Raw genomic sequence first — 15,797 nt, 5'->3', positions numbered from 1 at the left:
TGGGCATGTGCAGAAGCTTCTGCACATGCGTGGATCGTCCATGATGATGTCCAGGCGGGTGGGCAGAGCCTCCCGCCGCTTTTACTACTGGTTCACAAGAACCAGACTGACCCTGGAGCAACCCACCACTGATTGGAAGTACTTTTTTCCATGTACTTGGAAAAAAGTAAACTGCTTCCTGGTGAAAAACAACTGCGTATTGTAATGTGGTGTGCTGTAGCAGCACCACGGAGTAATTGTGCTCAGTCGTAGCTTGGCCCACACCATGCCAGGCTTTCTGACGAAATGGCCTGCATTGAATACGGCTTGGAAGCAGATGGAGAGCTTTGTAAAATGAATAATATAGTTGCTGTAATGTAATCCTTCATCCAGCTAGGTTACATTGGAGTCACCAGTCTTTATTATTAATTCTGTCAAAAACACATTGCTCTAATCAGTTGTCACATTGTAGATGTTAGAAAACAGCTGTACCTCTTTAAAACGTGTTCCAATAAAAGGGTTCCTGCCCATTGTTGCAGCCCAAGGCCCCCAAGACTGTTAAGTACATTCTCTGAGTCCAAAGGCAACAAATCAAATCCAGAGAAAAGGCACTTGTTTACCTTCCTCCAGTCTGTAATGGTAATGGCTCAGCTGGAGGAAGAGAGTGGTGAGTTGGGCTGACCCAGCCTTCCAGAGAGGCAGACAAAACTACTGGCAATACTTGTATCTTCAAGCTACTTTACCAAGGTCCCATGACTGGCATAGCAACAAAATGTCTCCCACACTCTTAGGTCTCCAGTTCACATTTGCTGCTTCAGGAGGCAAGAAGAGAAACAGGCCCAGAGCCAAAGCAAAGGCAGATTCTTGGCTACCAGCCACTTCCTGCTTACTTAAGGACTTTGTAACAGACAGATCTCCATTCTGGAGCCTGAACTGTCCAGGATAAGAAACAATGCTTCTGCCCCAACTCTAATTATGGGGTAGCCAACACTGTCAAACTCCATCTGTCACAATTCCCATCTGGTCAGCATTCCCCAAGTACGCTTACTAAGGCTTAATTATTTTAAGCAGCAAGCACATCTGCTCACAACCACCTACAAGTTGTAAGTCAACATAGGTCAGCTCACTCGTGGCAGTGTAAAATGAGTGCTCGCAACACAAATAGCTAACACTTGCTAATTCCCCAAATTTAAAAGGAAATGGCTGAAATTTTGTAAGAACTTACAAAAGGATATGGAGATTTTGTAAGGTTGTAGCTATTACTTTATTTTGGTGAGTGTGCCTACTCACACAAGCGTTGTCTATGTGATTGCTAAAGGTTAATGCCAACTGTATATCATTGATTTCCATGCTTGCTGTGACCAAGCCCTGATTTAGCCAATGCTGAACTGTGGCTTTTGCAACTCAAAACAACCTCCCAAAACAAAGCTTTGTTCTTAGATTCCTTGCTGTGTAGACATTGAACTGTAAGTTCATCATACTCAACCTTCAAGAAAACAACATCTATAGTCGCCAGGAGGCAAACTCCACTCCACGGAGTCATTACTTTTACTGAGAAGATTGTGTGAATTGTACATGGCTTTTTTCTTTGCCACGGGAACTAAGGAGGGACGGATTACAACCTACTAACACTCCTTTGAAGTTATGGTCCCCAGAGATCCCAGTTCACTTGCAGTTTTATAGATTCTTATGTCAAATGATGTTGAATCTATCCATCTTTTAGAGTGGGACGACGTAGGACTTACTACTTCTCCTGTACAGAATTTCCTGCAAATTGCAAGAACCTATTGTTGAATATTATGACTGCATGTGGAGACACAAGTTCAATTGCAGAGCAATGCTAAAATGAGACAACCATGACTTTTGTGTAAAGTCCCTGCCTTACTTTTAAGGCCATGAAAGGAGAGTCTTCACCTCTGATCCAACCTCCGTTTGCACTGAATTCCACTCCCAATAAGTGGCACCTCCGAAGAAGCAGTTAATGAGAACAAATTGGATAAGCTGGTGCCCTTCGGAAATGTTAGAACTATAGTTCTTACAATTCTGTGGTCAGGAAGACACCAGTCTGTTCTATTTGCATATTAAGCAAGTAGTCTTTTTGCAAAGGTTGGGGACCTGCAAAGACATAGAGAATGGGGAGAGCTGAATTGCCTGTTAAACCCCTTTTACTTCTAATCAGTAACACACATCTAATTAATGTGTGTATTAATGTTAATACCGTTTTCCCCAAAATAAGACATCCCCGATAATAAGTCCAATCAAGCTTTTGAGTGCATGGCAATAAGGCCAAGCGCTTATTTCAGGGTTCAAAAAAATATAAGTCAGGGTCTTATTTTTGGGAAACACGATATATTTGTCCAAGCCTGAACCTGTTCCAAACATGTTTGTTGTGTCTTGCTCTTAAATTAGCATTTTAAGGATTTTTACTCATACGGTACCTATGCACATCTTCCTTTATACTGTCTTAAGTACTGCTCAGGTTTGATGTCATATACTTGAATACAGGTAGTCCTTGATTTACAACAGTTCATTTAGTGACCGTTCAAAGCTACAATGGCATTGAAAAAAGTGACTTATGACCGTTTTTCACACGACCATTGCAGCATCCCTATGGTCACATGATCAAAATTCAGATGCTTCACAACTGGTTCATATTTATGATGGTTGCAGTGTCCTGGGGTCATGTGATCAGTTTTTGCAACAAGCAAAGTCAATGGGAAATCCAGATTCACTTAGCAACCATGTTACTATGCAATGATTCACTTAACTGTGGCAAGAAAAGTCATAAAATGGGGCAAAACTCATTTAACAAATGTTTCACTTAGCAACATAAATTTTGGGCTCAATTATGGTTGTAACTCGAAGACTCCGTGTATATTGTATGATTTTCACACAGAGAGTAGTGTAACATCAGATACAGAAGAAAAGGCAAAAATTTAGATATCTGTCCTTTCCATTTCCTATGTATAGTACTCATTTTAAGATTCCCGTCTCTTAAAGATGCTCATTTCTCCACCTTTGTGTTGCTACAGACAAGTATGCAGTGCGGTTCATTCCCCGTGAGAATGGCATCTACTCAGTTGATGTCAAGTTCAATGGAAGCCACATACCTGGCAGTCCCTTTAAGATTCGTGTTGGGGAAATAGGCCAAGCTGGAGACCCAGGGATGGTATCCGCCTATGGCCCTGGCTTGGAAGGTGGTGTGACAGGTAAAAACGAACCTGGACTAAAGCCAAAGACTACTGTGAGATTTTGGTAAAAGCTAACTATCTGGTTTCATGTGTTCTTTTTCTCCCTCCTTCTCATCTGTAGGAAACCCTGCTGAATTCATAGTCAACACTACAAACGCTGGGCCTGGGGCGCTGTCTGTCACTATTGATGGTCCCTCAAAGGTGAAGATGGACTGCCAAGAGTGCTCGGAGGGCTACAAAGTCATCTACACACCCATGGCACCTGGCAGCTACCTCATCTCCATCAAATTCGGTGGTCCATATCACATTGCTGGCAGTCCTTTCAAAGCTAAAATCACAGGTAAGCACACAATGGGAGAAAGAAGTTGCCTGTGATCTATTTAGAGATTCTTCTTAATTACTAATTCTATGTCTGTATTTTTCAACTTTTTCATTCTTCACTGTTGAATTCCCGTCATCTCTAGAGGAAGCCCTCAACCATGGGAAGCTATGGACCTTTTGTAGAAATGCAACTACTTGCATTCTGCTAAAGCCTGGAGCTTTCATCTAAGTGATGATGGAGAACAAATGGCATATTGCCTTGACATGACTGGATGTACAGTAAATCCCAAGGTTAACTTCCTCTCTTCTTCTTGGCAGGGGCCCGCCTTGTTCCCAGCCACAGCCTCCATGAGACTTCCTCGGTCTTCATGGATGGAGTAGCCAAACCTGATGGAGCAGCACCCAAATTTGCTTCAGATGCCAGCAAAGTGGTGGCCAAAGGGTTGGGCCTCAACAAGGGTTTCCTAGGCCAAAAGAACTCTTTCACAGTCGATTGCAGCAAAGCAGGTGGGTGTAAATGACTTCGTAGGGTAGAGATGCTACATAGAAAATCCCATATCTCCAGTCAGATATACTGATATTTTATGGCTTCTTAGAAAGTCACACCCTAATTTTTCATATAGTTAGTTTTTGAGGGCTCAGTTGAGCAGTGAATAGGACCTGGTGACTAGTTGGATTCATCTGTCCAAGGCTGCCTATTAATCTGAAATATCTAAATACATAGCTGGCAACATCCTCCCTCAGACCTTCAGAGTAACAATGGATGAAAATCTAGATCACGTTCTTGATGTATTCTACCTTAGTAGGATTGTATAGCAAAAATAATTCTAGCTATCACACCCAACCTAAATACAAACATTTGCCACACTCAAAATGGCCATTGGGATTCATATTCTTGAAAGGAAAAGATTGGAGAAACTTGCATCAGGCCTCAATGCTTTATTTCTTAATGTCCCAAATTAACATGCTGGTTCTTAACAGCAAAAGTTGAAGTACAGTCACCATTGAGGGTCTTTCATTAGAAACATTAGTCAAAACTAAAGCTATATTTATACCAAGCATTTTGATGGGGGGAAAAACAAAGTAGGGACATGCTCAAATTCTTTCAGCAAAGGCTAACTACCAAACTCTTTAGAGTTGGAGTTAATCCCTCAAGGCTCAGGCTGATTATTCATTTCCCTACTTTGTGATTGAAAAAGCCACTTAGGAGATTTTATTCAAAGATTGGGGAAGCAGTATGAGACCCCAATATGCAACCAAGTTGATGGGCCATCCAACAAAGCTAGCAGGACTGCTTCATCCTTAAGCAATCATCTGCGAGGCATCCACTGTTAACATTTGAATATGCTGAAAAATGAGGTCAATTCAAGTGTGATAATGTTGCACAATTGATGGAAAAGAAAGAAGCAAGATAAGGGCAGTGCGGGGGAAATAACTCCTACGTATATTGGGGAAGGGAAGGGAAAGGAAGGAAGGAAGTTTATTGTACTAGGCTATTATGTGATTGGGTTGATTTTGGCTTAATGGTTTGTGTGAACTTAGTTACTGTGATTTGTGGACCATGTTTATGTGGGACATAAGTTTTATTCACTGTGTGAATCCAGGGAATGCCAGGGAGATGCACCATAAACACTCGAATTAAGTGGGTGATCCACTCAGCCCAACGGTTGCCAATGCCCTTTGTAAAGATTACTTGTTCTCTTCTCCTTTCTCTCCAGGGAACAACATGTTGCTGGTGGGTGTACATGGCCCCAAGACCCCATGTGAGGAGATTGTGGTGAAGCACTTGGGCAACCGTTTGTACAATGTCACCTACCTGTTGAAGGACAGAGGCGACTACATCCTGGTGGTGAAATGGGCAGATGAGCACATCCCCGGCAGCCCCTTCCATATCTCCGTACCTTAAAGCTCTTCCCTCCGCCTGAGCATAACACTGCCCCTCCTGAACTCCCTTTGTAATGCTTCTGCCTCTTACTTACTAATTGGCAGGGGTGATGCCAAAGAGGTTGGCTTATGTGGCGGGAGGGATCAGTGTGGGTGGGTTGCCTTCAGAAGGAAGAGATTCCTGTGGATCTGTTTACATGCAGCAGTAATTATTTCCAACCATTTTTTTTTCCTCCCGTGTCTTTCTTTCCTTGGCGGGAGGCTCGATTGATTTTCTCACCAGCATGCCAGCTTCATGCCCATGAACTGAACTTGTGCCCTCCCCCAGAGTTGCCAGAAAGGCCTTCTTCCCCATCAACAAAATATGGCACATGGATACTGCCGATGCATATTGTTGCCATCCACTTGCTGGAGAAACCGCTGCTTCTCCTGGAGTGCAGATGGGCCTGTCTCTTTCGTCTCTTTGTCCTTTCCCTTTAATGGCTTGAGATGGAAGCTTTGTGGGTAATCAATAACCAGTGGCAGGAGCTGCTCCTTGCTTTGCCAGTTTATAGCCAAATCCTTGTTTAGTCCTTCCAAGATTTAAATTGTGGTTGTGCACAACTGCCAGTACCTTTTCTTTGACAAGGGAAGGGAATAAAAGTTCTGCTTCAAATGCCTGTTGATGGTCTCTGACTGATTTTTTTCCCCTTTTCATATTCTATGCCCTATTCAACCATTGTCTGTTGAGATTCTAGGTTATATCCAGTGATCTCCTACTTATAGTTCATTGAAATTGCTAATCCTCCTTGTTCAGGTCAGCTGACTTTTGTAACCATCATCTCTCAGTAGCTCCCCGTTTACAAGGGAAAGCTGATAGACAATCTGTATCAGAGAAGACTCCTTGAACTTTATGAATCTTCTGACGAGGCTCAGAGATTACCAGGAATCATAATTGTATTCTGTAAACTGGAAATTGTTTTGAGAGTTATTTGAGCAAACAGTAGATACTGACTCAACTCTTGAATTCCTAGGATTGTTCTCTGTCAGGCTGATTTGAATTCTTGCAATCACATTTGCCCGTTAAAACATATACCAAGTGCAGGCCTTTAACTGATCTAACAGAGAAAGTGTCATAATAGACATTTATCAAGTATGGAAGCTTCAACTTGTCTTCAACTTTGTTCTGGGAAGATGTCTAGAATGTATTCAGTCTAAAGAGCTGTCTATTAAGGTAAGAAAACCCACATTTGATCAGAGAAGGAATCTAACTAGGACAGGATTCATTTCCCTGAGTAATTAACCAGATGCCAGTGGGGAGTTCATATTCAGGAACTAATACACAGCAATTGCTTGCTTGTTTCCCAGCAACTGGCATTCATAGGCAATGAGTCTATGATACTGGAGGCAAGAAACAACCATCATAAGTAGCCATTGATAGTCTTACTCTGCGTAAATAATGAGTTGAGAGCCAGCATATTATAATGGTTAAGGTGTTGGATTCACATTGGCAAGACTAAGATTCTAGTCCCTGCTCAGAAACAGAAGCTGACTGGATGACTTTGAACCAGCCTAACTCACCTCACAGGGTGATTGGAAAGGGGAAAAATGGGAGGAGGAAGAGTTATGTATGTCACCTTGAGCTTTAGAGCAAGAAAGGTGGGATATAAATGCAGCAAATTCTGCCTAGTAGACAAGAGAGGACAATACAGATTATGTTGGCTTGTTTTTTGCCACACTCATTTGGACTTGCAAAGTAGCAGAAGTGACTATAGAATATTTCACCCTAGAAGTTATAATGGTTAAGGGCAGAATCGTGCAAACCCCACTATTCCAAGAAGAAATGATTCACCTTTAATTTTGTTGTCAAGGCAACACATGGCTTGGTATCTGACTGTATTTGTTTCCTTTATACAGTAAAAAAATGGAATCCCCTCCTAGCTCTTGGCAAGCAGTGACTATTTTCTCCTTTTTTATTCTTTGCATGTTATCAATGCTGCCTAATAGGCCTGAAAACTAATGTTTAAAGAGACTGAGACTTTCCTAAACAAAACAATATGAATGGACAAGGGCACTTTGCTTGGGCCAACTTGACTAATTGTCCATTGTTCCCGTTTCCACTGAAAAAAATATTTGGCATTCCTTGGAGCTTTAGAAAATTTTCAAGAGCTAGGGTTATGATTAGATCCTCTTTTAAGCGCTCCTTGCTTTAAAAAAAAAAACGGCCCTCAGGTGGAGCTGCAGCAATTAACTGGCTGCAGGAGACTTCATAAGGTTATGTGGATAGACTACAATTCTGTGGAAGAGTCTAAAACGGGTGTCAAACTCACATCGTCATGTGATGTATTGGGACTTTTTCCCCCTTCGCTAAACCAGACATGGGCGTAGCCAGCACGTGATACATCCAGTCCATGGGCTGGGAGTTTGACAGCCCTGGTCTAAACCTCAGAGCATCTAAGTGTGGTCCACCAGCAACCTGCCGAGCTGGCAGCGGAGTCGGACAGTGAGGAGGCTGGGGACGACAATGGGCCAGTCCTGGAGTCAGGAAGGCCCGGACGAGGGCTCTGCGTCTGACGCAGAGATGGGGCCAGGGCCATCTGGGAGCGATGCCAGAGGCAGAGAGCAGAGAGGCAGAGGAACTAGGAACCTGTTCCTAGTGCACACATGCGAAGAGCTGCCAGAAGGCAAGAGCAGCTAAAGCAAAAAGGATGACTCGGGAGTAAGGCCAGGAAATGATTGACCCCTCCCATAAGGCTTAAAAGAGCAGCAACAGCTCTTGGGCTCTGTGTAGGAAAGCAACATTGCAACATTTGTTTCTTGTCAGCATCTGTTGTTTCTGAACTTCATGGGGCTTTGCCAAGAAAAGCTTTTGAAAGGTTGCCAAAAAAGACAAAGGTTTGTGATAAGGCCGAAGGACTTTTTCTGAAATACTTGTTTTGGAATTAATTTGGACTAAGCTGAGAATGAAGTAATTCTCAGCTGTTCTAATAAAATATGTTTGTTTAGGACTGATTGTGTCTAGTAATAACTACTTGGGCCTAGGTCACAACACTAAGAGTCAACATTTTAGAGCACATTCTACTGCAAAGAGTAGTGCTAGAAAAGATGTGGCCAAACTCCCAGGAATCTCTTGACTTTGGGCTAAATTTCATTTTCTCAAAATAAGAGGATGGGGCTCAGTGCTTACTCGGATACTTCTAATGAGCAACATCCCACAAGACAAAATGTTGGCATATCTGAATAAGCTACTTGGAAGTTATGACTATCTAAATGGCAACATTACTTATTCACTCCTGTTACACACTTCTTCAAGTTCTGAAGTAACTACATTTACAAGAAATCTGTTAAATAAGCAGATTGCAGACTTTTGGAACAGAAGGACTTTTGGAACAAAGCTCCAATCCTCAAGTGCTCCAGCCAATTCCAAAGACAAACTCTGTTTTGGGATGTTACCTAAATACTTGTCCAGTAGAACTTCCTCCTTCCTCCCATTAACTTGACTAACTGGGTGGGCACAAAATCCTGAATTGTGGCTACCCAGGGTTCCTTGAGGCTAGCACTTCACTTGACAGAGAAAACCTCAGAATGCCTAAGTGTCACTAGCTGGTTTCCATTCTTCACACATGGACAACTTTTATGTATAGGCACGCCAATTCAAATTACAAGATTCATGGAGAGTATTTGCTATAAATACAGGTAGTCCTCGACTTACAACCATAATTGCTGGTGGAACCTCCACCTCTAACTGAGGTAGTCATTAAGTAAATCACAGTTGTTATATTGATGTTGCTTGTTGGAAGCCAGCTGAAAGGTGGTGTATGGCAATCATGTTGACTGCAGGACACTGCAGCCCTCATAAATACATGTTGGTTACCAAACCCCAGATTTTTTATCCGATGAGATATTTTAACAGTCATAAGTGTGAAGACTGATGATAAATAGCTTTTTTCAGTGCCATCTTAACTAAGCAATTGCTAAACAAAAGATTGTAGGTCAAACTACCTGTATATTATAGATCTGGGGCTGGTTGCTGATGTAGAAATTAAAATTTCTCCCAGTTGTTCTTACTCGCATTAACTTGTAGTTGGGGAATGACCAGGACAAAAATAATAAAGAGAAAATTCAGAAAGCTCTCCTGTCATTCCAACCAACACATGCTATTGAATATTAATTTGGCTGGTTCCTTCCGCAAACAATTGGCTTAAGTAACCACGTTTGGTTCCTACAATTACAAAATGGCATCCAATTTTGCACTCCCCTCCCCATCCCTGGTCACATGCAGAATATTAACCAGGCTTTCCATTTTGTCAAAACTCCACATGGCAGCTACACACTAGTTAAATGAATAAGAGCGTTCTATCAACATGCTTTCATGGGGTCTTTATAAATGATAGTCTAAATTAGATGTGATCATGTTTATATTAAAGTGCAGTCCCTCAAATGCCAGACGCTACTTTGATGAGAAGAGAGGAAAGATTACCATTTAAATCCATTCAAAACTATAAATAACCACCTGAATGAAATTGCTCATCTTTTTCTCATAAATTCTTTGCCAAGCCCCAAGGCAATAATAAGAATTGTAGAGAATTAGGAAGACGACCTTGATAAAGATAAGCAGAGTGGTCTCAGATTCACTGAAATAGAACGAGGAGGAAGGAGGAGAGCACAATCAGGACCTGCCAGATTCTGCGTATCAAGTCTCAATAAAAGTACAGTAGTGTTACCTTCCTGTGAGATGGATTGATTTGCTGGTCTGGCCTATAGCAGGGGTCTCCAGCCTTGTCAACTTTAAGACTTCTGGACTTCAACTCCCAGAATTCCTCAGCCAGCTAAGCTGGCTGAGGAATTCTAGGAGTTGAAGTCCACAAATCTTAAAATTGCCAAGGCTGGAGACCCCTGGCCTATAGGACTTCAGCTTTGAAATCTAAAGTAAAACACTGATTTACATTTGGAAGAGGCAAAAAGTAAATGGCCACCTCACACCCAGAAGGCAGAGTTGCTAGTTGGATGGTAGGATTGTAATTCAGTGTGGCTTCTAGCCCAATGTGAGCATTGCCAACTTTCGTTTGTGAATATTGCATGATTAGCCACTGTGATGCACAACAGGGAAGTTGTTAGGAGCAAGCATGCTGACCCACACCACCCTCCCAAACTCTCAAGCAATGTGAAATTGACCAGGATGCTTGTGGGAAACAAGTCCCACCCAGTTGGCAGTGAACAAACCGTCTAGGCTCTCCGATATACAGAGGAAGTAAAAAGTCATTGCAGAGCGGACAAAAGGGGATGGGAAGGAATCTGTTCCTGGCACTGAAAAGAAATTGGGGGAGAATTGGCTGGAGACCAGGGTGGATAAAAATCAATGATTTTTTTAAAAAAATCAAAAAAAATCGGATTTTTTTGATTTAAATCGGATTTTTTTGATTTTTATCAAATTTATTTTAATAAAAAACTTTTGGGGTAAAAATCTATCGTAAGATAGTTTTCTATTTAAGATACATAAATAATTTAGTTTATTCAGCATGAAATGGAGCTTAATTATGTAGCATGAGGCTGTATATTCTGCAACACTGGGACTATCGGTGAGTCAACAGTGGGTCAAAGGAGTAGCAGAGATGACAGTTGCTCTTTAAAAATTATGATTTAAATCGAGTTGATTTAAATCAAGCCTTTTTACTAGTGATTTAAATCATGATTTAAATTGTGATTTAAATCAACTCGATTTAAATCAAATCCACCCTGCTGGAGACGGTTTCTTCCATGCCCTCTGCTGCTCCCTACCCAGAATGTGTCAATAGGCCCTGGCTGGCCGGACCTATGCTGGCAGCATTATTTATTTATGTATTTATTTGGTTGGTTAAATTTATTTTCCACCTATATCACCAGTGGAGCTATTCTTGGCGGCATTAGAGTTAGTAAAACCTTTGGGTGTGGTTCCTGTTTTAACATACTGCTACTCTTCTTTTAATCACAACATAGTGTGTTTAACAGGAATGTTCCCTGAACTTTCATGGCAGCCTTTTTTTTATTTTTTTAATGAAAGGCAGAGACAATGAACCAGAATCATTCTAAGGCAGATCTATTTATTACACTGTATTCCTTTCCCACATCACTGGGCAATTCTACCATACCCTAATGCAGGGGTGTTAAACACAAGGCCCACGGGTCAAATCCGGCCCGAGGGGTATTTAGATCTGGCCCGCGGGGCCACCCTGAAAATAACAAAGGACCGGCCTGCGGTGCCTCTGCCAGTCAAAATGGGCTCCCAAGTTGTGTTTCCGCTGGCAGAGGGTTGCAGGAGGCCGTTGCAGCCGAAAACGGAGCTCAGAAGCCCGTTTTGGCTGGCAGAGTGCTCAGGCCATCACAGGCCTCCACACGAGTGATGTCGAACCATCCACACACACACACAGAGCCACACACACCCCGGCCCCTCCGATCTCAAACACAACCCTGATGTGGCCCTCAATGAAATTGAGTTTGACACTCCGTCCTAATGTGATAGCAAATATATAACCATTACAGGAAAGATATCAGGATCCTGAGAAACCTTGACTGGTGGTTAGATATACTGTAAGTTGAAACAGAAAAGAGCTTTGATAGATTTCCAAGATTCTTTTACAATCCCTTAACCACATTCAGTACATTCCAAGATTCCTAACAACAGCCATGTCTTGACTTTTCCTATCTCAAAAAACTGACACTTGAAGGGGAAATGGGATTTTGCCTTTGGAAACCCTTTCTGTGCATATTTATTTAAAATATTTATATGGCTGCCCATTTACGAGATACAACTCTGGATAGCTAACAGCAATAACAAAAACACAGCAATAAACTAATTCAACAAATAAACAACAAAAACCTGGTGCCTCATCAGTAACATTTATCCAACTTTAAAGTCCCCAGGTTCCCAATGTCTGGAGAAAAGTCAGCTCTAAGCAACATTCTAGAAAGCTCAGAGGTTGGGGGCCGCTGGATCTCTGGAGGAGGATGTTCTATAGGGCAGGAGTCACAACAGAAAAGCATACTTCCTGATCCACTAGATCAGCAGCCCACAACCTTTTGGGCACCAGGGACTATTTCATGGAGAGAGATTTTTCCGTCGACAGGAGGGGGCATGGTGTCATATGCTGCCAGCATCCCATGGATGGGGCTCTGCTTGTTTGCGTGGTCCAGTTTCTTGCATGCTGTGTACCAGTACCAATCCCGGGACCGGGGATTGGGGACCCCTGCACTAGATGGCAACATTTGAGGGAAGGCCCAGTCTATCTGGGATGAGCAGAAACTCCCAGGGAGAAGTGATCTCATAGATAACCTGGCCTATTCAGTGATAATTTCAGGCAATCCAAGGGCTCTGCTCCAAAAAACAGATTCTGAAGAACTGGCTCATAGTAAGCACCACATACGTACTGTAGATTCCCATATAATAAGAGGGCACATCAAAGTTAACTCTCAAAAGAGACATGAGTAAATAGGTGGAAAGTAATAAATGTTTTCGTAAAGTATATTATCCAGCCCGAGCTAATTAGATAACCAAACTCTGTTAAGAACAGTGGGATGGAAATATAATCTTGTTTAAAGCCCTTTTCCTCAACTTGGTAAATCCAGATATATTGGATTCCAATTCTCATTATCCCATCTCGTTAGCTGGCACTTCGGAAAATTGTAATTCTGCTTAATCAGAAAAGCGCTACAGTTGCACAGGATAATTTAAGATGTGAGCTGCAGCTGCTGGACTTCAGAAAGACAAGGTGAGTTTAAGGTTAATATCTCCTGGGATTCCTAGGCGGGTTGCATACTTCTTTTAAGCAGGCACATCACTGGTGCTGGTATGCAGGGCAGAATCTCAGGACTATCCCAGAGAGTGAAGATCTGTAGTCAAATCTTCCCTTCTTTGGGCATTGCTCCTTCTGGCAAGGGTAACAGTTGGCAGAGAAAGCAGCACTTCTTGCCTGGCTTCCCAGTTGCATTTCACACTGACAAGGATGTTCCACTGTGTTAGGCCTGAGCTTTTATTCTTATAACCTGATGCCACCAGCTGGACAAGTCTGTTCTTGTATTGATTTTTTTCCCCTCAGATGCATGGACACACACCACTGCTGAACGTCCTGGCCAATGCACTTTGTTTTTTTCCAAACGGCTGGAAAACTTCAACTAAATTTGAGGAAATGTAGGGATAAAATACTTCCCCTTGACAATCTTTAGCAGACTGTAGCCATTAACAATTCATAATCTGCTCTGCTGGTTACCAATTTTAGTACAGAAGGTTGGATGTGATGGACTTTCTCTGAACTCCCAACAGAAGAAGGTGCATTTTGCTGAAATTCTTCTGTCAATACTACCGTCAAAGTCTAATTCAGGCATAAATTCATAAGCCAACCTTAACCTGGTATTTTTTAAGACCCCATTATTGCTGAGAATGTTAAATTACTTGGGCCATAAAATGCCGAGCTTTAGAATATTTGTGGACAACCTAATGGCAGGGAGCTGGAGAAGCTGAAAGCTAGTTCCAGCATTATGCTGGTTTTATATTGCTGCCTGATGTTTCAGCACTGAATTGCATAGTTTCCTGCTCTTTAGTTTGGTGTACTCAAAAGAAACTATTTTGAGATCCAGTATTTTCTACTCTGGCTGATACCAGCACCCTACCAATTCTTTCTGACGCCTTTTCCATTGATTGTTGCCTGCTCTTTTTAAGATGGAGATCTTGAACCCTGGGCCCTCTGCATGCAAAGCATATATTCTGCTACTGAATGATGCTCTTGCAGCAATAAAACCCTGCTGGTTCTTCCCAAAACAGCCCTGTGTTTTTACAGAATATTCTATGGTATTCCATTTCTTTCCCCGTAAGTCAATATTCACAGCCCAGGAGGTATGTGTCACTCCTTGTTGAATTGTTTGGTTTTCCCCTTGAAGAATGAGGGGTGGTCGGGTTTGATTGAAAGCCTCATCTTTATTCCAAGTGCGCTAGCCATTCCCTCAGATGCATAAATACTACTAATTTGGACTAAATCAGAACCAGCAGCCCCTAGCCAAATTTGGCTGATTTAAAACAAGTTTAGCTCTGGTCCAGTTACTATAGGATCCATAAAGATCCACAGCTACAGAATAAAATGAAAAGTTAAAAAAAAAAAGATTCTGAAAGAAGGTAATGGCAAGAAAATAAAATATAGATGTGTCCATGCAATCCTCAGGTGTCAAACTTAAAGGAATCTTTACTTTTGCTTTTACTGTGCCTATCAGCCTTTCCAAATCTGGTGCCCTGAAGAGGTATTGAGTTGCAGCTGCCATCATCATATTGCACTGATTTTATAATGTTTTTAATTGTTTGTAAACTGCCCAGAATACTAGAGTTATATGGGCAGCTATGTACACGTGATAAACATACAAACAAATCACAAGACTCTTAATCCATATTTGGAGGATTCCAAATTGGGGAGCTCCACTTTAAGGGAGAACAGAAGAATGATAGGCTTAAGGAAAGGGCTGTCAGTACATACCGGTAACTGAAGAACAGGAGTAGGTAACTTTTTGCCAATGAAGCAGTATGGGTATATGGATCACAGCAGAGTCCCAGTGATGGATTTCAATTTTTTTTACTACAGGTTCTGTGGGCGTGGCTTGCTGGGCGTGGCATGGCTTGGTGGGCATGGCAGGGGAAGGATACTGTAAAATCTCCATTCCCACCCCATTGCAGGGGAAGGATACCGCAAAATCCCCATTTCCTCCCAATCAGCTGGGACTTGAGAGGCAGAGAATAAATGGGGGCGGAGCCAGTCAGAATTTTTACTACCGGTTCTCTGAACTACTCAAAATTTCCGCTACCAGTTCTCCAGAATTGGTCAGAACCTGCTGAAACCCACCTCTGCAGCAGACATGACAATAAAATAGATCAGGGGTCTCCAACCTTGGCAACTTTAAGACTTGTGGACTTCAACTCCCAGAATTCCTCAGCCAGTTTAACTAAGATGGCTGAGGAACTCTGGGAGTTGAAGTCCACAAGTCTTAAAGTTGCCAAGGTTGGAGACCCCTGAAATAGATGACAATACATAGTCAAGATCTGCCAGGAATTTGTATTTTTGCAATTTCTTTTTTGGGGAGGGGGAGGAGGAAGGAGATCTTTTTTTTTGCTTTGTTTTTTTTTATTAAAGTTTAAAATGTGTATAGACATATATTTAGGTTTCACACTAGTTTTAATTGTTCCACACTAAAAAGGTAGGAATTTGGATTTGGTGGTGGACGTGGGTTTTTTTTTTGGTGCAATTATTGTCAGGCATAAATGCCCTACCCGTGCCAGGGATCAGCTATAGCTCAGTAGTGCAAGGGTTAACCCAGACACCCACCTGGTCAGCTCCTCCCATAGACCCCTCCTTACCTGAATCCCCGCCCACAGGTATAAAAGGTGGGCACACTCCTCCATGTTGCAGATCCTAATGTAACCAGTGATGA

The 15,797-nt window shown here is 42.2% G+C and overlaps 1 protein-coding gene across 6 annotated transcripts in view; it reads left to right on the top strand.

Moving 5' to 3' along the window:
• FLNA (filamin A) overlaps positions 1–6,034 on the top strand; it is an 89,352-nt gene extending 83,318 nt beyond the window's left edge. For all 6 annotated transcript variants that reach the window (XM_034434205.3, XM_034434203.3, XM_034434204.3 and 3 more), the window contains 4 exons: positions 3,012–3,188; positions 3,292–3,510; positions 3,810–3,998; positions 5,210–6,034. In XM_034434205.3, coding sequence (XP_034290096.2) covers positions 3,012–3,188; positions 3,292–3,510; positions 3,810–3,998; positions 5,210–5,397 — 773 coding nt within the window. In that variant the 3' untranslated portion in view covers positions 5,398–6,034. The remainder of the gene's footprint in view (positions 1–3,011; positions 3,189–3,291; positions 3,511–3,809; positions 3,999–5,209) is intronic.
• The last annotated feature ends 9,763 nt before the right edge of the window (positions 6,035–15,797 follow it).

This window comes from Pantherophis guttatus, chromosome 2 (genome assembly GCF_059756535.1).
Source record: "Pantherophis guttatus breed Tessera chromosome 2, ASM5975653v1, whole genome shotgun sequence".
Taxonomy (NCBI): domain Eukaryota; kingdom Metazoa; phylum Chordata; class Lepidosauria; order Squamata; family Colubridae; genus Pantherophis; species Pantherophis guttatus.
Note: the sequence above shows the minus strand (reverse complement) of the source record. Positions and strands in the feature narration are given on the sequence as shown.